The sequence below is a fragment of the Crotalus tigris genome, unplaced genomic scaffold (genome assembly GCF_016545835.1).
Source record: "Crotalus tigris isolate CLP2741 ecotype Arizona unplaced genomic scaffold, ASM1654583v1 scf7180000024290.1160143, whole genome shotgun sequence".
In the NCBI taxonomy this organism is placed as follows: Eukaryota; Metazoa; Chordata; class Lepidosauria; order Squamata; family Viperidae; genus Crotalus; species Crotalus tigris.
Genome location: NW_024100463.1, coordinates 533,662 through 557,626, shown reverse-complemented (window position 1 = coordinate 557,626; position 23,965 = coordinate 533,662). Strand labels below are relative to the sequence as shown.

Below are 23,965 nucleotides of genomic sequence, written 5' to 3'. Positions count from 1 at the left end.
AAAAATTATGACAGATTATCATGCATAATTTGTAATGCATCTGTGACTTATAAGGACCTAATAGCATGAAAGGCAGCCTATAAATCTTTTAACAAATACAGAAACTTGAGCTCCAACATAAAAGGTAGCTAACTATACCAATAACAGAGAATATTTGTAGTTCTGAGCTTGGTTGTTTTCTTGCAGACATTTCATTACCCAAACTAAGCGATATGATCAGTCATTAGCACTGATGATGTTACCTAGTTTGGGTAATAAATATCTGCAAGAAAACCACCAAGCTCAGAGAGCACCAAGGAGCCCTCATAGCTAACTATATTAAAAAACATGCCACAAAAAAACCCTTCCCAACACATTGAATGTACAAAGATTCACACTGGGAAGAGCATTACAGTTTCATCTTAATAATAATAATAAAAAAGATCAGACTTATTCTCTTAATGGCCTGACCTGTTCAATAAGTGGTAAGGTAAGGAAAAGGGTGGGCATACATTTAAAAAAAGACAAAAAAAAATGAAGAAAGGAGATAAAGTCCTCACTGCCCAGTTCTTGGATATTGTAATCTCCTAAAGCCATCTAATTCATGTCAAACTGAAACTTGGCACTAACAACTATAGCTAGTCTATAGCTAACACCTATAGCTGGTCAATGAGCAAGATAAAATGACTGATTGACTATACCTAGAAAGGGTTCAATGGCCACTGCATTAATTTCAAGACTGGTGAGATATGTCCCATTTGAAGTCCTAGTTAGTAATCTCACTCCTAACCAATGCTGTACCGGTAGTCCTTGACTTATAACCATTTGTTTAGTGACCGTTCAAAGTTACAACAGCAATGAAAAAGCGACTTATGACCATTTTTCACACTTAACAGTCGTTGGAGCATCGGTCATATGACCAAATTTGGGTGCTTGGCAGCTGGCTCATATTTATGATGGTTGCATAGTTCCAGGTTCATATGATCACCTCTTGTGACCTTCTGACTAACAAAGTCAATGGGGAACATGTTACTAACTTGACAACTGCAGTGATCCACTTGCCAACAACTGTGGCAAGATAAGTTTTAAAATGGGGCAAAATTCACTTAACTGACTCGCTTAGCAATGGAAATTTTGTCATAAGTCAAGGACTGTCTGTATGTTATTTTTACTGTGAGATATTCCAAGTTGGAATATCATGAACTACAGCCAGACAACCTCTGTGTAGAAAAAGTGGCAGCCATGATGAGAAAAAGAGTTGCAGAGGAATGGATGCAACTTTCCTTGTTTTGTACTTTGCATTTGTTCTTTTGACCGAAGGAATATTCAGTGACCTGGGCTTCTAACATACCATAAAATGGGAGAGACCAGTTGCAAGCAGACTATCTCATTAAGAAGGAAGTTTCAAAACAATTGAATTACTGAAACTTATCTTTTCTTAGTTATATGAATATTCAGTCTGATCAGGCAATTTAATCTAAGCTAGATACACTCTAAATATATCCAGAAAATTTCTAGCAGAGAGATAAACTTCAGTCAATAATTATATCACAATTCAACCTAACCCACAGGGTTGTTGCCGTGGGAGAAAAATGGGAGAGTACTACATATAGTGCCTTAGCTTGCTGTACGAGATGGAATATAACCCTAATAAATAAATTAAATAGTATACAAATAATTTTGTATATATACAAAGACCTATTTCTGAAACAAAGGACATATTTTAGGTATGACTCATCAGCAGCTAACAGTCACAGGTGTGGTTGAAATATGCAGAATGCATTATCTGTTGTTAACAGTGTAACTGCACTTATATTGCCACAAGAAAAAAGCTGTACAGATAGCCCTCAATTACCATATTTGGGATTAAAAACTCCATCACTAAGTGACCTGATTGTAAAGTGAAAAATCACATGACCACTCTGATTTACAATAGCAGATCCAGTTGCAGTCATTAAGCAAATCACCTGCAGTCATTAAGTACAATAGCAGATCCAGTTGCAGTCATTAAGCAAATCACCTGCAGTCATTAAGTATGACATCAAAGGACTTTGAGTTGTGATTTTCTGCCATCTTCCACATTGATTTTGCTTACTGCAAGCAGGCAGGCAAGATCACAAATAAAGATCATGTGACCAAGCACCTAATCATGATCACATGACCATGAAGACACTATGACAACTGTTAAGTTCAAGGACCGGCCATAAATTTTCTTATTCAGTGTTATCATAATTTCAAATTGTTGCTGAATGAACAGTCAGTAAATGAGGACTACCTGTATGAACAAAATAGAATTAATCTATCCCTACAGAGAGAAATTAAGGAATCCTTACTCAAATTTAAATAAAAATATATTCCATTAGAGCGAGAAAGATTGACCAAGGGACCTATGGGCCTGCTCAGTCTGTAATCCAAGAGTTAACAGAGATTAGGCAATGTTAAGATTCCTGTTTTTCCTTCTAGTGGTTGCTTACCTTAAAACTAGATTTGGATGCTCAAGACAAACTCCAAGAAAGTCTTTTGAAAACCAGAATATATTTCTCCCAGACTGACCATAGTATAGCATATTGTTCAGCACAACTGTGCTCCGAAAAGAAACAAAAATATTTTCAATTGTTTTTGTTTAATCTCTCCTGGAAATTTAAATCTTAATGAGATTTTAAATGGCCCAATGAATGTTTCAGACAGTGGGCCAATCTTATTCCCAACACAGCCATTTCAAACAACACATAACTATCAAGTTCCTTGCTGTTAGAGTCTCTCTCTGATTCTTGTGTATGCTCACCAAGAAAACACCAAAGATGCATCTTCTTTCAAATCTCTATGAAGTCAATGGAGTCACTGGGAAGCGGAAAGGATGTGTGATCATCACAAGCAACATTGTTTCAGTCATACAGAGAAAGAGCAAAGGCACAATAAAGAGAAAGTTGATTTGGTTGTAGTGCTCAAGGAGAGGGATGTAAAAAAAATATCACTGAAGAACACTTGTCAAGAAGAGAACACACAGCAATGAGTTTACTGAAGGTCAAGTGAGGATTTCTTTTAATCTTGATTTTTAAAGCCAGAATTGGAGCAGTGAATTGTATACAGCAGACCAACGGAATGAGAGGGCAAAACTACTGTGTCATCAAAACACTACACAAGGCTCGCCTCTTTATAGGCCTCAATAAAAAATAATGTAATCTTTGGGTAAAATGTTTTCTAGGGTACTTTCAGCAAATTTACGAACCATGCTTGCTTGATGATTATTGAGGGTACGTTAAAATTGGATAGATAATTAAGGTGGAAAGCAGGTATCTAAATCATAAAAGCTTAACTAAAATGCCATGAAAAACATGCCATAAACACGTGTGGGCTTACTATTTTCATCGCTAGATTATGGGTGATGGGCAAGATTAAAGGGCAGTAACATAAGGAGCAATTGCTTAACAAATTTGGAGCAATCTGGTGTTCTCTCTTTTATTCTTATTCAATCTTATTCAAGATTGCCTTAATCTGAGTGGTTTGCAGACTTGATTTCACAGTAGGTAAGTTTTAAGATAATGTTTGAAGCTAAGAGAAATTCAGCTGCGTCCAAAGGCAAGCTGAAAATTTGCAGCATGGAAAGACCTTAAGTGCAGAATCTGACAGGGCGCTCACTGAGATATTAGCACATAATAACAGAAAATATACTATATTATATTATATAATATACAAAAGTATATTAAATGTACTTTTAAAATGGTGATGAAATATATTGATATTTGCCTTCAATGGCTATCTGTACTGCCAACATATTAGAATACTGCTAAACTATGTTTTGAAGCAAATCAAGCTTAGCTTTGCCTACTGGAAACATGTTAGTTAGGGAAAAAGGATGAAACTTTTGAATTAAGGATTCATATACTCAAGGTTACCTAGCCATATGGAACATTTCATTAATTGCAGTAAAAGTAATTTTGTGGGAAAACTCTGCATGAATTAGGTGTGATATCTACAAATAATTTCTGTTTGCAAGGTTCCTTTATCCAGATGAATTAAAACCCAACTGTTTGCTTTTTCAGTTTTTAGAAATATGTATTTTTTTTTCAAAAATAAAAGCTTGGGTGGAAGTGGAGGTGGGGAGAACAGATCTAAAATTCAAAAAAGTCAACATCCAGAAAGTGTTTTTTATAATTAACCTGTTAGATTAATTTGACCTATTTTGTTGTACTGCAAAACTTTCTGTGGGAAGATTTACTATGGAAGGCATTTTTTTAAAACAGAAAAATAAGTTCAGTACAAACATGCTTTAACTAGATTTAACTGTCATAAATCCAAACACTGCAGACATAGATACTGTATCAGTTCATTTCATTTAATTACATTCTCCACAGCAAGGCTGGAATGTCCTTGACTTTTAACACAAGTCATTGAAGGGATGCTGTTCTATAAGACTGGGAGGAGAAAGAAGTTCTCAAAGGTAAGACAATAAACCCTACGGAATGCCACTTTTTTTCCGAAAGTAATGCTTATGATTTACTGTTTGTTTAGAGACAATTCAAATATTATAGTTTGATCAGAAAAAGGAACAAAGCCACTGACAAAACATAGTTCCTGTCAAGCCCCTGGGCTTGCCATGGGCCAGGAGATGTGGAGCATGCAGCCAGACGCCGCAGGTGCCGTCCTCAGAGGAGACAGAAGCCAGGAACACTCCTCTTACCAGCTGGACAAGGGACTAGATAAGCAGGATGGGGGAGGGATTGTGCCTTACCTTGGCTACGTCTCCCTTCCTCCAGCTGCCTCATTATCAGAACAAATGGATGGGATGGCAGAGGCTCCGTGGATGTGTCTGGAGGGGGGGGGGAAAGAGTGGTGCACTACGCCTGTTATCCATACGAACCGGATGCTGGTTTGCTAAGTGGGGTGGGATTGGTGGGTGGAGCACAACTATGTAAGGCACTGGGAGCAATTCACTCCCAGTGCTGACTTTTCTTTTGCATTAAAGTTTGCTCCTTCTGTGTTTGGAGTTTATCAGCAGCTGGCAGAGGACAGCTGACAGTAAGTCAGCACTCCCTTTATTTTCCTGTTCCCTTCTTCTTGCCTGTTGCTGTGGACTGTGACTATGATGGCAGAGGATAAACAGGAGGTTCCTACTGGGACAGTTGAGGCCAATCCGACTGGAGTAACAGGGCCTGAGTCTGAGGCCCGGAAGGAGCAGCCAGTAGTCAGGCCTAAGACAATGGAACCACGACCTGCAGCCCCTACAGGTGAGACCCAGGGCCCTGAGGTTGCTGCAGTGTCTGGGGAATGGTGGCACAGCCCTGCATTGGCCAATGTGGAGCTTGGACGGATGACAACGCCAGGACCTAGGGCGTCTTTGATGGACTGGCGGGAGAGATGGCTGGCGGGGGAAGATGAGGATGAATGGAGCTATTCCACCGCTCCTGGCCAAGACACCATGGATGTATTGAGGGATCGGTTCGGGGAGGTAGGATATCAGGACACCTCTTCCTGGCCACGATGAATGGCTATGAGAGAAGAAGCCCCATGGCATCAGCTGGAGGCACTGTCCAGACATCCTCACTCAGGCCAGTTCCGGTTGGCCAGTCCGCGGCTGCGATGGCCTCCTGCTCCAGAGGTATCCATGGTAGGAAGGTCTTCTTTGGCTGCACCGCAGGTCCAGGCTCAGCCTGCGTGGACGGATCGGCCAGCCCCTGGGTCGTGGGGGTTGCCTGCTGAAAGGGGTTCTGGCCAGCGGGATGTGGGTTCCGGTGTCCAGGTCCAGCCACCTATAGCTGACACCTCACATGGCCTAACCCAACCTATAGGACCCTGGGGTCAGGGCCTGATGTGGGGTCCACCACCCATACCGGTCACGTTCGACGGGCATCCGGATGGCCTGGCAATGTTCTTAAGCCATGTGATCAGCCACCTGGATCGATATGCTCGACTCTATCCATCCCAATGGGCCATGGTGATGGCGGTGTCCACGGGACTGCAGGGTGAGGCAGCGGCATGGGCAGCGGACCTGTACAGCGATCATGCTCAGGAGCTGGCTAACACTGGGTTGTTCCTGGATGCATTGCGTGCCCGCTTTGAAGACACCACCCGGGCTCAGCGCGCTGAGGCAGAGTTGCTGGCACTGAGGCAACGTGGTCGTCATGCAACTGACTATGTCCGTGAGTTCCGCAGGGTTGCAGGGAGGCTGCGGTCTTGGCCTGAACGCTTTCTTGTCCATCAATTCCGGGCAGGTCTGGACCGAGAGCTGCTTCAGGCTTGCATGTTCCAAGGGGTACCCAGTCGTCTCCAGGACTGGTTCCAGGTTGTTATAGATCTGGACACAGGTCTCCAGGGGTTCCGGGGCAAGGGAGAGGAACCGCCCATACCAGGAAGACCGCTGGCAAAGCTACGGGAGAAGGGGAGATGCGGTCCGCCCGCAGATGTGGGCTCTTCTGCCCCTTCCACCAGGGTGCCATTCCGCTGTTTCCGGTGTAACCAGCCGGGTCACAAAGCAGCAGACTGTCCAGCCCCGAGTCCACAGGCTCCTTCCCCGGCTCCTGGAAAACCCACTCTGAGGGCCAACAAAACGCCTGACAGATCGAGGGCAGCGCAACAGCCAGAGGCAGGTACATCCCGGCAATCAGTCCCAAAGGAGGAGGAGGAGGCCACATCAGCCACAAGATATCGGCTGGTAGCTGATGACAGTGACGACGACATAGCCAATGATTCTATGGTAAGTGAGCCCATAGCGCCCTTCGTTCTCCCTGTGACACTGGCAAACCCGCAAATGGGCCAACAGAGGGCCTACCAGGCCCTTATCGATTCAGGGTGCACCCGGTGTTTGATAAGCAAAAGGGTGGTAGCAGAGAGTGGGATCAGAGTCCAGTGACTAGCCCACCCCATTCGGTTTGAGCAAGTGGAAGGGTCTCTCTTGGGAGGAGCGCCAGCTAACCTCATAACAGAACCCGTCTGACTGGACATGGGATCCCATTGGGAGGTTCTCCGTTTGATAGTCATCCCATCTATGACTGAGGCGGTGATTTTAGGTTTGGCATGGCTGGACAAGTGGGGTCCTACGATATGGTGGGAAGGGGGTTACTGAAGGCTATGCATCGGGGTGGGTCCCCAGGCCCCTAATCAGGATTTCGGGGAAAAGGGACGGGGTGTGAGGAAAAGAAGGTCGGGTTGACAGAATCCAGGGAAGAAGCCCCCTTTCCAGAGGTCTACAGTGATCTAGCTGAGGTCTTCAGTGAGCAAGAGTGCAACGTTCTGCCACCCCACCGCGCTGATTGTGCGATTGATATCCTGCCAGGGGCTAAATTGCCCAAACCCTGGATGTATGCCATGATGCCCAGGGAGCTGGAGGAGCTACATTACATCGACCAGAACCTGGCCCGGGGGTTCATCCAACCAGCTCGGTCACGAGTGGCCACCCCAGTCTTATTCAAGGAGAAAAAGGACGGTTCCTTACGGCTCTGTGTGGACTTCCGCAGGATTAATGCAGTGTGTGTGGAGCATCTATACCCACTTCCGTTGATGAAGAACCTCCTGACCCATCTGAGTACGGGGCGTGTGGTCACGAAGCTGGACCTGCGTGAGGCTTACTACAGAGTCCGGATAAAGAGTGGGGATGAGTGGAAGACGGCGTTTAACTGTCCGCTTGGCAGCTACCAATTCTGTGTGATGCCCCGCAGCTACCAATTTTGTGTGATGCCCCGGCGATGTTTATGCAACTCATCAACCAGGTGTTGCACGAGCATAAGTATCGCGGGGTCCTTGTGTATTTGGACGATATCCTAATATATACAACCACTTTGGAGGAACACGTCCACCTAGTTAGGCAGGTACTGAGGAAACTGTTGGATGCCCGCCTCTTTGTGAAACTCTCTAAGTGCGAGTTTCACCGGGCTCGGCTGGACTACCTGGGTTACAGGATTTCAGGGGATGGCATACAGATGGACCCACACAAAGTGAGAGCAGTGTTGGAGTGGCAGGCACCCCGCACTCATTGCCAGCTACAAAGCTTCCTGGGCTTTGCCAATTTTTACTGGCAATTTATTCCATCATTTGCCATGGTAGCCCTTCCCCTAACTAACTTTTTATGTACGAAGCACACTGCGAGTAAGCCATGGCCTGGACAACCGCTGGAGTGGACGATGGCCTGTCAGAAAACGTTTGAGGACCTAAAAGCCCTGTTTGCCAAGGAACCGGTCCTACTCCACCCTGATCCTGAAAGTCCTTTTGTAGTCCAGGCTGACACCAGTGACATAGCTGTGGGGGCTGTGTTGTTGCAAAAGAACAGCCAAGGCATGCTGCATATACGTCGCGGAAATTTTCAGCTGCTGAGAGGGCATGGGAGATTTGGGAGAAGGAGGCCTTTGCAGTGCGATGGGCTCTTTCAACATGGAGGCATCTGCTGGAGGGGGCGACCAAGCCATTTGAGGTGTGGACTGACCACAAGAACCTTGAGGTTTTGCAAACGCCGAGACACCTATCACCTAAGCACGTCCAGTGGGCCCAATACTTCCGCAGGTTTCAGTTCACTCTGAAGTATGTGCCGGAAGGGAGGAACTTCCTGACCGATGTATTGTCTCACATGCCCCAATACCACAGCAGGTGGGAGGAGGTTGTATAGGCGATTATGCCACCTTACCAACAGGGGGTCGCTCGAGCAGTTCCACACCAGTTGGCGGATGACTTGACCCAACAGCTACTAATGGCTGTTAAGAATGATTCCTGGTTGAAGGACCATCCCGGCATCTTGACACAAAGGGACGGTTTAGCATGGAAAGGCAATAAACTGTACGTACCAGAGTTACTGAGGCACTTGGTTCTCAAGCGGTGTCATGACGCCATTTCGGCTTCCTAAAAACATTATATCTCGTATGGCGTCAATTCTGGTAGCCCCAGATTAAAGTGGACGTAGAGGCCTATGCGAGAAGTTGCCATGTCTGTGCTATGGCTAAGCCCCATACTGGAAAGCCTTTGGGTTTATTACAGACAGTAGCAGATCCAACCCGACCCTGGGAGAATATAGCCATGGATTTCATTGTAGATTTACCAGAGAACCGAGGGTACATGGTTATTTGGACCATAATCGACCTGTTTTCCAAACAGGCCCATTTTCCTTGTAAGGGGCTACCGTCTGCTCGGTGTTTGGTCAGGTTATTTATTGACCATATCTACCGGGACCATGGTGTTCCTCAGCGTATTATATCAGATCGGGGGGTGCAGTTTACCGCACAGTTCTGGAGGGATTTCATTAAATACATAGGATCATCCCAGGGCCTCAGCTCAGCATACCACCCCAGCACCAACCGGAGCAGCCAAGCGAGCGAATGCCATGGTAAAGTGCTACCTACGCTGTTATGTGTCATACCAACAAACAGACTGGGTAGACCTGCTCCCATTCGCCGAAGTGGCCTACAACAACACTGTGCATAACAGCACAGGATTCACTCCTTTTCGGGTGGTGTATAGGGTGGATTTTGTTCTGATCCCTGAGTGGCCCCAGGGGGTCCCCTTGTTGTGTACACTCCAGGATTGGATGGCACGAGTGGAAGGTCTGTGGGCTAAGGTTAAGGAAGCATTGGCCAAAGCGGGGGCGGCCACAAAGGCACAAGCCGATAAAAAAAGGGCTGAGCACAGGCCCTTTCAGGTGGGTGATTGGGTATACCTCTCCACCAAGTACCTACGTTCGAGGGTGCCCTGTAAGAAGCTGGGTCCCAAGTACGTAGGTCCCTTCAAGGTGCTTCAGGTCATAAACCCAGTAACCGTACGGTTACGGCTGCCTCAGATCTTCGGAAAGGTGCACCCTGTATTTCATGCCAGCCTGCTGAAGCCAGTAACGAGTCCCCCCCAGGGGCCTGTCGGCCCAATCACCAGGCCTGGTTTCCGGCGACCAGTTTGAGATACAAGAAATTCTGGACTCCCGGAGCCGTCGTGGACGAGTCCACGAGTTGGTGAGATGAAAAGGGTACCCTCTGTCGGAGGCGTTGTGGGTGCAGAAGGAAGACATCCATGATTTGCAATTGGTGCGGGCCTTCCATCGCCAGCACCCTGGAAAACAGGGGGGAGGGGCCATGGAAGGGACCAATCAAATTGTTGCACACTCACCTGTCTCTGTTTGCCTTCCAGGAGGGGCCCTGGGCTTGCCATGGGCCAGAAGATGGGGAGCATGCAGCCAGACGCCGAAGGTGCCGTCCTCAGAGGAGACAGAAGCCAGGAACGCTCCTCTTACCAGCTGGACAAGGGACTAGATAAGCAGGACGAGGGAGGGATTGTGCCTTACCTTGGCTCCGTCTCCCTTCCTCCAGCTGCCTCCTTATCAGAATAAATGGCTGGGACGGCAGAGGCTCCGTGGGTGTGTCTGGAGGGGGGGAAAGGGCGGTGCACTACGGCTATTATCCATACGGACCGGATGCTGGTTTGCTAAGTGGGGTGGGGTTGGTGGGTGGAGCACAACTATGTAAAGCACTGGGAGCAATTCACTCCCAGTGCTGACTTTTCTTTTGCATTAAAGTTTGCTGGTCACCTGTTCCTTCTGTGTTTGGAGTTTATCAGCAGCTGGCAGAGGACAGCTGACAGTTCCTTTGTTTCTTTCACAAAGGGTAATTTCATACACTATATATTTTCTACTTTCTATGACAGAAGACAGATGGAGAGGGATGGTGAAGTAGGAGAAAAAAAAGCTATATAAATTAAATAGGTATATGTAATTGATCATTTTTAAAAACCTGGAAATTAGTGTTTCCAATACAAAAAGCAATTATGGAATTTAATACCTAAAATACATTATGTTGCCTGATTAGAAACAACAATGCACTTATTCTTCCAATTTAGGCTGCCGATCATTTTATAGAAAGGGAAATATCAGGCCCTTTAGTGACTATAGTATATGCTAACAAATAGTGTTAAAGCTTATCTCTCCGCTTGTCCGTCCGTCCGTCTGTCCATCCATCTGTCCGTCCATCCATCCATCCATCCATCCATCCATCCATCCAGCCATCCAATTGCTCCCTTTGGAGCTCACCTAGATGTGTGTGCACATACAGACACAAATGTGCACATAGATATGTTCTGTATGTAATCCTGTAAGACAAGATTATTATATCGCCCCAACATAAATGGTAAGTTGAATCCTTTGCTAATAAAATAATAAAGGAAACACAGAATAAGGAAATGGAGGAGAACACAAACTGGATTTAGATAGAAGCATTGGAAAGATTCCCAAGGTGACGTGGGAGAGGAGGAATGGGTGTGAGTTGAAGCAATCATAACAATGAGCAGGCTGACAAGCACCTGCATTCTGGTCACGTAACAGTGGGGATGCTGCAATGATCATAACTTCAAAAACCCGCCCTAAACCCCTTTGTTCACCTGAGAGTTGCCATAATTTCAAAGGTCACTGAATGAATGGTTGTAAGTTGAGAAATACCTGTAAATTCTATTACAGAAACAGGATTTGGCCATACTTCTCCACACATCCAAAATACACATGAGCTGCTCCAAACCACAAAATCCTCAGTTACCTACACATCACTCCGCAGAGTGCTTCTTTCCAGAATTGGTAAAAAAAAAAAAAAATTGCCATCAAGAACAGTAAAGCATCTGCAGCGTTTCCAGGTGCTATTTAAGCAGCTCCCCATTCCAACTTGCCTGCTTTGCATCTAAATCAGGGGTCCCCAAACCCCAGTCCCTCGACTGGTAACGGGCCATGGCATGCCAGCAACAAGTCCACACAAACAAGCAAAGCCCCATCTGCAGGATGCAGGCAGCACACAAAACCACACATTCTCCAGTCTGGTCCCTGGTGTCCAAAAGGTTGGGGACCTCTGGTCTAAATAATTCATATGGGTTCCCAGCCAACTCCAGCCTTTGTGCTTCTTTGTTCTTCTCAGAGTACATTCATGTTGTCTACCCATAATTAGGAAAAATCCGAAGCCTGCTACGAAAACTGCAGATGGCTTTTCTCTGACACAAAGTGAGGAGCAGCTAGAGGAGCTTCACAGTTCGCAAGAGACATGGTGCCTCATTCTCTCCTTTAATATGCTTTTCATCCTCTGGATCTCCAAAGACAATTTTTTATCTATTATGCACTTGCTTGATGCTAAACTGCTGTCATTAAAAAAAAAGGGGAGGGGGAGAATTGCCTAGGACAGCTATTTGAATCAAAGGAGAGCCCAAAAGGAACAACAATTAAAAAGGGAATGAAATATGATTTTTTTTCTTTCCTACCGTTGATTGTCAAATTAAAAGAGCAGTTCCTTCAACTAAATGGACTTTATTTTCCTTCCTTATTAAATGTAGCCTGCGTACCACTAGCATTTGAAGGTGAGTGAAGTACGGTAAAAGCTCTAGCAAATTTTGTATATAATGGAACTTGACTTTAATGGACATATTTCTTATTGATCTGGTGTAAATATCCACTTTTTTCAATTAATCAAGCAAATCCAACTGTGAAAAGCTTTGATGCCGTGTTAGTCTTCTTTTTCCCCTTTTAGTTTTAATCTTCCTTGCTTAGGTATTTCTCATGTAATATCCACAGCTATCACCCACCCTCCAATTCTCTGGTTTGTATCATCTTATGGCAAGAGATTTAACCTATATTGCATACAATGCTCTGTACTATCCTTACAAGGACACATGTTGTATATCCTGGCCCTTAATTATCTGAGTTTTTTGTAATTGGTGTGAGAAATCTTTTACATCAGGAGGTGCTGCTTTTTTTGGGGGGGAACCTTATTTACCATCAATTTTGCACAAAACATTACTTCAAATGTTTATTTTATTGAATTAATATTGTGAAAAACTGTGACTACTGAATTGGCTTTGATAAAAACAAGCACTAAATTGCCTCCTTTGAAATACAGTAGTGTACATATTATTGTGAGGACAGTTTATTTTATTTACTTCTTATTATATACTGTACATTATATACAAACTGTATATACTCAGTTTGTTCTGTGAGGTCCTTGATGCTCTCTGAGCTTAGTGGTTTTCTTGCCTTGGTGGTTTCTTCTTCTTCTAGGTAACATTATCAGTGGTAGACGTGGGTAGGGATTGCTCTGTTATTATATACTAGTGGCTTGCCCTGTCAGTGTTGATGGGAGCATTCTAGGTGGTTCCTTGATTAGTTGGATATTTACTGTTTGTTTGTTTGTCTGTGTTGGTAGGTCCATGATTGAGGTATTATTTACTTAATTAGTGATCTAGTGTTAATCTTGGTATTAATCTCTGCTCATATAAATGTTGATTGCTGGTAAGGAAGGGTTTTATTTCTTTGGCGGCTTTTTGAGTATATTCTGCTCGCTCCTCAGTTTTATTATTTGTTTGTTTATTACTTGGATTTATAAGGCCATCCAATTCAAACAATGTGACCTGGAGTGGTTTATAGTAATAAAAAACTAGCAAGCAACAAACCAACCAACCATATAACATTAAAATATATACAATTTATTAACATAAAATAGAAACCACAAAAAAACAACCAAAGGCAGGGGTAGGCAACCTTGGCTCTTTTATGACTCGTGGACTTCAACTCCCAGAATTCCTGAGCCAGGAATTGGCTCAGGAATTCTGGGAGTTGAAGTCCACGAGTCATAAAAGAGCCAAGGTTGCCTACCCCTGACCAAAGGGGATTCCATTCCACTAGTCCCTAATACCTGGGGGGAAAGGCCTGATCTTAACAGCTTTCCTAAAAGTAAGTAGAATTGGGACCTGATGTATATTAGTGGGGGGAGAGAGATTGTTCCAGAGAAAGGTGGCCATCGCAGAAAAGATATGCCTCCAAGGTCCCATAAAATGTTAAGATTTAAAAGAAGGAACTTTTATCAGTTTTCAGTTGATAAAGAAATGTTGGCCTTGCTTTGAAGGAATACTAAGTTTTGAAGTAATGCTCAGCATTATATAAATCAGTGTCCATGGGCTTGTGGGGGGGCTCTTCAGAACTAAATAAAAAGTTTGGAAACTTTTCCTTCTGTTTTAGATGAACTGTAGACTGTGATGCCATCCAAAATGGACAGAGTTATGATGAATCCTAACTATGGAAAATTGAAAGTAGCCAACTTCAAACCAAATTTCTAAACAGGGCTAATGTCAACTAGCCAAGTCTAAGAACCACATTAGCCCTCTCATATGCAATGAAAAAGCCAGCATATAAACCATGGTTCCTTTATAAAAACCCATAATAGTTTGGCTTGCATATAACACAACAGTAAATCCGTTAACAGAGAAGTAGATGCTTCCCGTTTCTTCATGATCACAACAGAAAGAAAGTGGGCAGGGTTTGAGTCGATTCTCATAGGCCAAATGTGAGCATTTTTTCTTGAAATGGGCAGTGCAGCAGCTAACACTCCATTTATAGTTTTTTTTGTGCAGCACTTGGTATGCTAGAACTTAACAAGCTACAGTAGTTTTCTTATGCTTATCATAATTTTGCATTAGAATGAACAGTTGTACAACAACTCCACATTTGGAAAAATAGGTGGGCAAAAATTTATACTGCTCTTTTTTTAATCAGTTCCCACTGAGGTTGACGAAAGACAATTTGCTTTAGAAAATTCTTGCAAAAGTTAAGAATTTCAGAGAAATTCTTGATGGTGGAGTTGAATGTGATTTATTTGAGTTCACATGTGGTAATCAGCATTGCTGAGACTTTGGTCTGTTGAGTAAAAGCAGACAAAATCTGGAAAAGCTATCTGGGTTGGATTAGAATGGATTAATGCCTAATATAGTGGATTTAGTCATAGACCCTATTCATTTTGACATAGGAAAGCAGGCGATTGAAACCAGCAGCAAAATGATACGCTGAAGTTAGAGAGAAAACAGAGTGCAAATGAGAAGGCCCAGAATGGCTTTTTTAAAGATGCAGCTTCATCCCTGGAGTAGAAGTACAGAACGAAACAAGGTCCAATACTTAGGAATGTTTATTTTTCATTTTTCAAGAAGTAATGGGTATTTTTTATGAAAACTATTCACATTGACTAAATGTGCACATTGCAGGCCTTATTATCTATTTAATAAAGATGATATAAGCATCTTAGCATGGCATCCATAACCATGTTTCTCCTTTGAGTCAAAACTATTTCCTTTAATGTACAAGAACTAGCCCTTTCAACAACCATACAAGGGAGGTGCTGTGAAGTCCTTGATTAAAGGAAGCAAATTTCTGTGAGAAAGAAATGCAATGTAGTTTAAGGGTCTAACAAAACAAAGCCCTTATTGCACATTAATGTCTTTTACTGTTTGATTGGCTCCTTTCTTACATATACTGAATGCAGGTAATCACTTGTTTCTCTACCCTATATAAAAATTTGACTGCTACCTTAAGAAACACTTATTTTGCTTTAGCTGAAGTACCTGTTTTTTTGCAAAGGCCCTAAGAATTTGTCTCTTAAATTTAGGGATAAGTTTCTTTCTGGCTGCATGCCAACTTAGATGCCTGAGTTTTATGGGCAATGCTATCTGCCGTCAAAAACTCATACTATTTTTATATTAGATTCTAGCTTAATTACATTAAACAATAGAGTTAACTAATGTACAATAATGCTTCGTGTGTTTGACTTTCAAGAAGGATACATATCTTTCTCCTGTGTCTCACCTCTGGCTCTTGAAAACAATCCAATTAATTAATCCAAATATATAATGTCAGAAATCTGAACACTGTGACTGAAGAACTGCCGATGAAGTAGTTGTAACACCAGACTGTTAAAAGTGAGAGTCTTGGCTGTTTGGCAAATCTGAGTGTATAGCAAATGCATAGCATGCCATTATTTCTTACATGTTTCCCCAGGGCTAACACCTGCCCTGGATGCACATAAAAATAATAAGTTTCTCAATGATAGTTTGATATATGACCATTAAACTTAGCTTATTAATTTCTAGCATATTGGTTTCATCAATTATTTATCACCTCAGGAGTTCCTTTGATGTCGAACTAGGCGGGAGTTCTTTGGGAAGTGATGAAATCTAAAAGGTCTATCCTTATTTTTGCTAAAAAATTCTTTGTCTCTAGAGGTTCATTGTTGAAGCTCTATGAAAACTCAGAGAATTCAATCACTTAGCAAGGCTGATTTGGCTACATCTGATGCTGTGATGGTTACGGGGGGGGGCACACGAACTATTCGAGCTTTATTACAGACCTGTGCTTAATATTGCTCTTAATACATGATTTAGTTCTCCAAAATTGCAAGAATTATTAGATTTCTAAGAGTTCAGATCTGTTGGCAGAACATATTAACTATACCTGTACTTAGGCAATGTAGTTGCTGGAAAACATGCCAGGTCACAGCATGTTCTTGCTCTAGACCAAAAGTTTTAGAAAAGGGCGAAATCCAAATTACAAGCAGTGGAGAAATGTATGAGTTTTGTTTATCTCAATTATTAGCCATTAGCTCAGCTTAGCTGGTTGGTAGAATAGAATAGAATAGAATAGAATAGAATAGAATAGAATAGAATAGAATAGAATAGAATAGAACATTATCAGGGCCAGTTTACGTGGGCTTTGCTTCTTGTTTAAATATAGTAAGTGGCCCTGCCAATATTGGTGAAGGTGCAGTTTTCTCCTTGGTAGACCCTTGATTACAGTATTGTTTTCTGCTTCTCTGGTGTTAATCCCTGTTTATCTGGATTTTGGTTGCTCGAGAGGATGTGTTCTGGTCTTTTTGTTCCCTTCTTAGCTTTGTTATCATTTCTTACCATTTGAATAGTATGTAACTATGGTTTATCTCTATGTGTCTATTGATGACTGGATTACTTGAATGTCAAGCTTTCAACAACACACTTCCAAATGTCAATGGGAAGTCATGGCCAACAAATATCTTCATAACATGGAAGAACCTTACACTCACATTTTATATGTATCAAGAAGATTGTGGTTGTATCAGATCAGCTTCCTCTTTTAATTTATTTTTGCATTCTCTCACTATCTCTCTCTCTCACACACACATAAACCTTCTGCTTAGACTCCATTAACTAAACACATAAAGTTATATGCACCAATGTCTGGGAAAGGAGCCCTGCACAGGATAAACTCTAAAAATAGAACACAAAATCATGAAGGAGCCTTGAGTATGTTCAATAGAGAAATACAGGTATTTTCCCACAGGGCAGCATTTGAACATCCGTCTTTTACCAGGCTAAGGTAGTTGTGAAAAGTACCAATTGTACCACAACATCAATGGAAAATTATCTGTTAAATGGAAGGGGGATAACCTTGAAGATAGCCCCAAAATTTGCCGGTTCCCAGTTCATTGCCAGTCTCAACTGACATATGGGTGTTTATTTACAGGTTTCTTCTATATGTTTTTATCACAACTTAAGATTCCATGCTGAAATGCAGCAACTTTGCTTTTTTAGAACTGGCCCCCAATTCTGAATAACTTGTCTCAGTGATAAATGCCTGGTGCCAAAACTGTTTTAATGTTTTCAGTGTGAAGCAGGGGACTTTCATTATCTAAGACCTTTTAATCAATTGATGTATTGATGTTAAATATACATGCCACTCAGCAAATTTTTAATTATTTGGACTGTAGCGTTTATTATTTTATTGTTTTATCATTTTATTACATATTTTAATTATTCTGTTGTATGGTATATTTTAATTATTTCAGAATTTTAACTGATGATTTTAGTTGAAACCACCAGGAAAACTTCGTTTGGGAGGGGTGGCACTGATCATGCAAAAATTCAGATTTAGAAAGGTTATAAGGTTAGTAAGAGTGACTGATGAATAGCAGAGCTTAAACTGTCTCTTTTGAAGCTTCAGTTGCAGTATCTTCTGTCATTTTTTTTAATCACATTCCAAATTAATGATGATGCATGTTCCTGAATTCTGACGGTAATAGGGAGCACTATATTATCTTCAGAGATACTATTTTAATGTTCTTAAATCTTTAATCTTTTAAACAATTGGCCCCAAACATAAACAGGCGATAGGTAGGCAGAATTGGAATTTTTAGAGCATGTTATGGGCACTTTCACAGCATGGATGTAATGAGAAGTTTCAAAAATTGGGTCGTAATGGGTGTGGCCAATCAGATGATATCAATTTTATTTTCCTCTGGGCAGTTGAGCAAAGGATAGGATTTTAAGCAGACATCATTTTATTTCCTACTAATACTATCGAGGGTAGGTGAAGCCCTGGTAGCATTCTTCAAAATAAAACACAATGCTGAGGCTGGCATTTCAATTAATTAACCTTTCAGGCAGGCAGATCTTTCCTTGTCATGCAACAATTCCACTGATGTCAGAAAGAATATTTCAAAGTAATCAGAGGACTGAACTGACAGATTGCCTCAAAGAGAGCACCTAATGGACTGAATTAAGTAGCTTCATTTTTATGCATATCATTGTTCCATTATAGGTAGATATCCACAGTATTTATCTATAAAACATTCTTTTAAAGAAGAACAATATTAATACACCGTGCGATTTATCCATCATACCATTATAGTCAAATCATCATGGTTACAATTCTCTTTAGCTGAGATTGAGTTATGATATGAGCTTTTGAGGATTTCTCAATTTTTAGTTCCATTATAACAGGAGTGTCAAACTCGCCACATCACATGATGTGTCGTGACTTATTGCGACTTTTTTCCCCTTGCCGGAGCTGGGGTGGCGCGGCTTCCATGTGATGCAGTTTGACACCCTGCCTTATAAGATTTACCCATGTCTATACCTTGAGTACTATTTCATGCTGCAGAACTAAAGAATAAACTGTAAACAAGCTCTAGTTTTACATCTGGGACAGCATTTTATAACAACCGACTTCCAATTAATAAATGTATCTGTATGCATAATAAACACGAAAGAATAATTATAAAGTTGGTGTATAGTAATGACACATGGGGAAAATGAGTACCATAATCACAAAATAGTCCTAATGAACAAAATGTTAAATTATATAATCACTACTCTTTAGAATTTGATAATGCATTTGTTAATTTCAAGATTAAACAAAAGGCCTAAATTGCACACTGCAGTTTTACAATTTTGTGTATGCATGATAACTTATATGAATACATAATAGCAAATTACACAAAGTCCAAAGGAGCCTAAATGTATAGGGGGTCTGTTTAAATAAGCACAATTCCCTTAAGTAGTGGAAAATAGCACACTTATTATTTGGGTCTTATTACAATGTATTCAACCCATGGCAGAACATTTGATGCTCCCACTTAGTGAAATCCACTTACTTCTTAGCAGACATAAATATGGTTGCACGGTAAATCCTTCGCCAATTGTGGCATCCATAAGGAATTTTAGTTTAATTTAAAGCAGAGGGAGTACTAAGCATTTGATACGAAAAGAAGAGGCTAGAAAGCAAAACAAAACATTGCACTCTAGGGCCTAAATAGTTCGCTGCCTCCTTATGTTTTCAAACTCCTATAATGTGCAAATAAGAATATGTATAATATTTAACACAACATTAAACAACTGTGATGAGTACTAATTTATTTCTAATAATTGTACTAGCAGGGTGGCTTTATTTCATTTGCAATGAAAGTGGAGGGCGGCCTGCCCAGCTTGCAATTCGAACAAACAGACTTAAAACAAACAGGCAGTGGTAAATGCTCTGTTGGACAGAGACCGACCTCTATGCTCCCAACAGCTCCCAATGCATTAGATTAGCTTGTCTGTCCTACCACAAATGTTGGGAGTGTTATCATAAGATCTATAAAACAGAATGTACAAACATTCATGTGCTGTTTAAAACTTTGATATTAAACCAGGGAAGTGAGGGTCTTTCATTCCTCCTTTGAAAACTATTATCTATTCTTTCTAGTTAACTTTTGCATTCTAGGCTTTCACAGAAAATAATAGTTCCCTTTCAAGTTAGAGATGTTTCCAAAAAACACAACAAAACACCCCATCTCTGGGATAGTGATTGCAATGTCAGATGAGATCAGGGAGATCCAAGGATCTATTCTAAGCCAAGAAAGTTCATTTGGTAACTAAGCCCAGTTACTTTCTCCCATCTCACTTCAACCTATCATAAAGGGTGATTATTGCAGGGGGAAAAAATGGGTGCGGGAGTGATAGGTACCAGCTCTTGGGCTAAGATGCTTTGAGCTAGGATATAAATCCCTCATTAAATAAACAGAGTAGTATATTTGATATCATATTTTATAAAGTATCTATATACTACTAAAACTCTCATTGTCATGACCTTTAACTGGGCAAAATGGTGAGGGTAAGAGAACAATTTTGGAATTGAGGTACTTCAAATGGGCCTGACCAGTGCAGCATCTTGTCCACACTTCTGTGACACCCATGGAATCTTCTTTACTTGCACCACCCTAAGGACACAACTTGATCCATACAACACTTCTTATATCTTCTTGGGCACCCTTTACAATCTAGTTGCCTGTCCCACATGGCATCTTGGGAAGGAGGAAGGAAGGATATTATAGATTTTATCTTCTTAATGTACAATAAATCTTAAATACTTAATTAGATATTCTACTGTCCTAAATGTAGGTTTTTGTTTTTTTTAAATCTCATGGCTATGGTATCATTTTTTTCTCAAATCTTCTACCAGGAGAACCCAAAACAATTCTGAAGTTCTTTGTATGCCATATACCTACCTTGTGTGCGATTGCCATTAAACTAAAAAAACAAAGCATTGATTTATCAAATATAAATTGTTTATGTATTTTTTTTCTCCAATAAATATCCATAACTACTCCTTTTTCAAAATAAGTGCAAATCACAAAGGAAAATGTTGAAACATCACATTGGAAAATTTAGGAGTATTTGTTTTGGGATTCTGGTTTATTTTATTTTGAAGATAGCAAATCTTAAACCTTTAAGTCTTATTAGAGGGTTTAAAGTTTTCATAATGTATCTAAACAGCTTATAAATCTATTGGGAAAATAAATCACCACCGACAAATCATATAGTAAATAGGAAGGGAAATAAATCTGGGAATGATGTTTCAACACATGTATATTTCTCCAATCTAATTTTGAGTATAGCTTTATTTTCTAGTTTTCAGCATTATCCTAAAGTATTTATTTAGTTACATACTTTAGTTAGTATACACTTTTCTACAGATCCTATATTGTACTTTTGCTGCTGCTCATCATAAAAGCCAAAACTATAACTGTTGATATCTAGGTTACTTGGATTGTGATTCTCTTTCCTTACAGTATTTTGTTTGTATGAGTAATTATCCTCTGCATATGCAGATAATCCCCTAGGTACCAACATTCATTTAGCAAGTTTTCACAAAAACAAATTTATTCAGAAAGAGTACTTACCGTACTTTCCGGCGTATAAGACAACTTTTGAGAGCGTTGAAATCGGTGCCGAAGTCGGGGGTCATCTTATACACTGAGTCGTCTTATACGCTGGAAATAACGGTAGTTTCCGGCATATAAGACAACTTTCTAGGCATGTGACTCGGTGCCGAAGTCGGGATCGTTTTATACCCTGGGTCGCCTTATATGCCGGAAAATACGGTACATTAGAAATTCAAAACTGCAAGCAAAAAGAGGCCTCTGCAGCCATTTGACTTGATTCAGTTACTGCTAAAGTGGAGGCCATTTTTAACTCTGTGACTTGCCTGGGTTACCAATGCAATTTCCTGAAGCCGGAAGGGTTTTTGGTTTTTTGTTCCTGATCACATGACCAAACAAGGTCTGGTGATTTTTGCAGCTGGCACCGACCGTTTGTTTTTTATTTTTTGGTGCCCCGTGGAAGATCTGCTGCTGCCTGGACTTGAGGACTGGAGAGCTAAAATATTTAATGGATCAATCATCAAAAGCTAGGTAGCATGTGACTGCTGCTGCCTTCAATTTAGTTCCTGAACTGAAGGCTGCACCAGAAACAGCTGACGGGCAGCCGGTAGTAGCAGGAAAGCCTCTCAGTTCAGGTAGTAGCCAACGAGGAAATAGTAAGTCAGATCATCATTCATTTAATGACCCATTTGATTCAATTAATGAATTTGATTTTAAAAATTTGTAAAATTCATTTGATTCATTTGCTGAATTTTTTTGACTTACGAGCCTAATGGGCAGGCTCCATTAGTTTTGTACTTTGAGGATTACCTGTATTGGCTACTTTGTTGCCTGGCAGGATCTCTTTCTGAGGTCCTAGGCCAGGAGTTCTTAAACTGGGGACAATTGGGGCATATCCTGAAGATAATGGAGCAATTTGTGTTTGCTTGTTTGTGAGCTGAGGACTCATTTTGGTGTCAAAACAAACATGTAAAACAACAGAGTTTGGTTTTGAGCAGTTGAGAGCTAATGACGTTATTTGAGAATGGCAAAAAGGGGTAATTGGATAAAGCAATTTAAGATTTGCTGTCTTAGATCTTTCTAGGATTTTGATACTGGAATCCTCCCACTTCTGGGTACTTAGGAACTTTAAACTCTGTGCCATGAGCTCATGGGATCTTGGAAGTTGAAGGAGTACATGATCTTCATGGCAACTATAAACTTTTCTATTGGCATCTCCAGAGGGGAGAACTAGCAAAACACACAACACAATGTTGCAACATTAATTCTGTTATTCACACCCAAGAACTGGGGGGAGGGGGGCAGAATTTGCACTTAAAATATTTGTGTACATTTTGTCATTTTAATGGAATATTTCTTTGCTGTAGAAGCACCTGGGCTTAGCCAAGTATTTTGGAATTCATCTAATGCACATATGCTTCGTTTAATCTTTGCTTCAGAGCAACTGATATGTGAGCTGGATACCGAGGTCATTAGACTGGCTTCATTCCTTGATCCAGCTGTGATTTTTCAGTGCTTGGAACTTTAATGGAATAGGTACATCTGTTAGAATGATTTACTGCAGGCATTTTATGGAACTAGATAAATTCCAGTGGGCACCTGGGTATTTTCTCAGCGCTCTAGTGGGCAGCTCTGTGAGCACATAATGGACCTCTAGTATCAAGAAATGATATAGGAGCTTGATCAGATAGCTCCCAAGCAGCTTGTTCCTGCTGGCAAGTCCTGGAACCACCTTGGTTTTGCAAGGTCCTCAGAGACATAAAATAGCAGGGGAGACATTAGGAAGACTGATAGAACAAGGTGAAAAGTAGATCTAACAAGCACAGGTAAAAGCTTATGTTCAAGATTAAACAGTGATGATAAAAGTGGCAAACTGACAGTACTTTTCTGCTGTTATTATGTTAATCTATTGTCATCTATTCAGGGTGATTCATTGACTACTAGGAACCAACGGGTTGAAGTCCTGATACTTAATGATAGAATCTGGAGAAGCAGTCAGGACAGCAACTTTCATCGTGAAGTGGGATTATTTTCTGCCTGTGGAGTCAGATATAAGTGTCAATGTATTGTGTTTACATTTTTCTTGCATCTCTAATGGGCAGGAGGAATAATCTTGAGAAACATGCTACCAAGACAATGATCAGGTAAAAAGCAATCTGAGTCTGGGGCAGAAGTGTAATACGAGTAAGGGTTTCAGACAGGACTCTCCATGGTTCTCAGGAAAATAAAGGAAGGGATGGGTCAAGCACATTCAGACTTGCAAGATTCTGTTACTGTAACATTATAACAAAATTAACATTACATTCATGACTTTGATTTCCTAGTCTGATCTATTTTGAAAGTACTGTCAGGATCATTCAGCTATATCTCGCATCTCTCTTGTCAAATCAATTGTGTAACGATAATTGAGGCCAAGATTTATCATGTGAAATATGAGTAATTAATCATAATAAGCCACATTCAGAGTATTTTAATTACAGTAAGTACATAATGTAGTCCTTTGTTGCTGTCATTATTTTGTTCATAAGTGACTGAAAGGGGCAGATCACTTTTAGCTACTCTGAAATGATCTTGTAAAATACCATTCACATCTAGCAAAATATTAGGTGCCATGAGAAATTAGAGAATAAAGGCCAACAAAATTTATTTATGAACTCTTACCTCTTGATTGCAAACCGGGCCCACATGCCTCATTGATTCCCAATACACCTTGCCTTACTGAATCAGGCACCAATAAGCAGTGATTCCATTTGTGGACTTTCCAACTGAAATGATAACAG

General features: G+C 41.1%; 1 protein-coding gene across 1 annotated transcript in view; it reads right to left on the bottom strand.

Moving 5' to 3' along the window:
* The window catches only part of THSD7B (thrombospondin type 1 domain containing 7B), a 338,191-nt gene that overhangs the window by 174,622 nt on the left and 139,604 nt on the right, over nucleotides 1-23,965 (bottom strand). Inside the window, exon 11 of the mRNA XM_039323974.1 lies at nucleotides 23,847-23,950. Coding sequence (XP_039179908.1) covers nucleotides 23,847-23,950 — 104 coding nt within the window. The remainder of the gene's footprint in view (nucleotides 1-23,846; nucleotides 23,951-23,965) is intronic.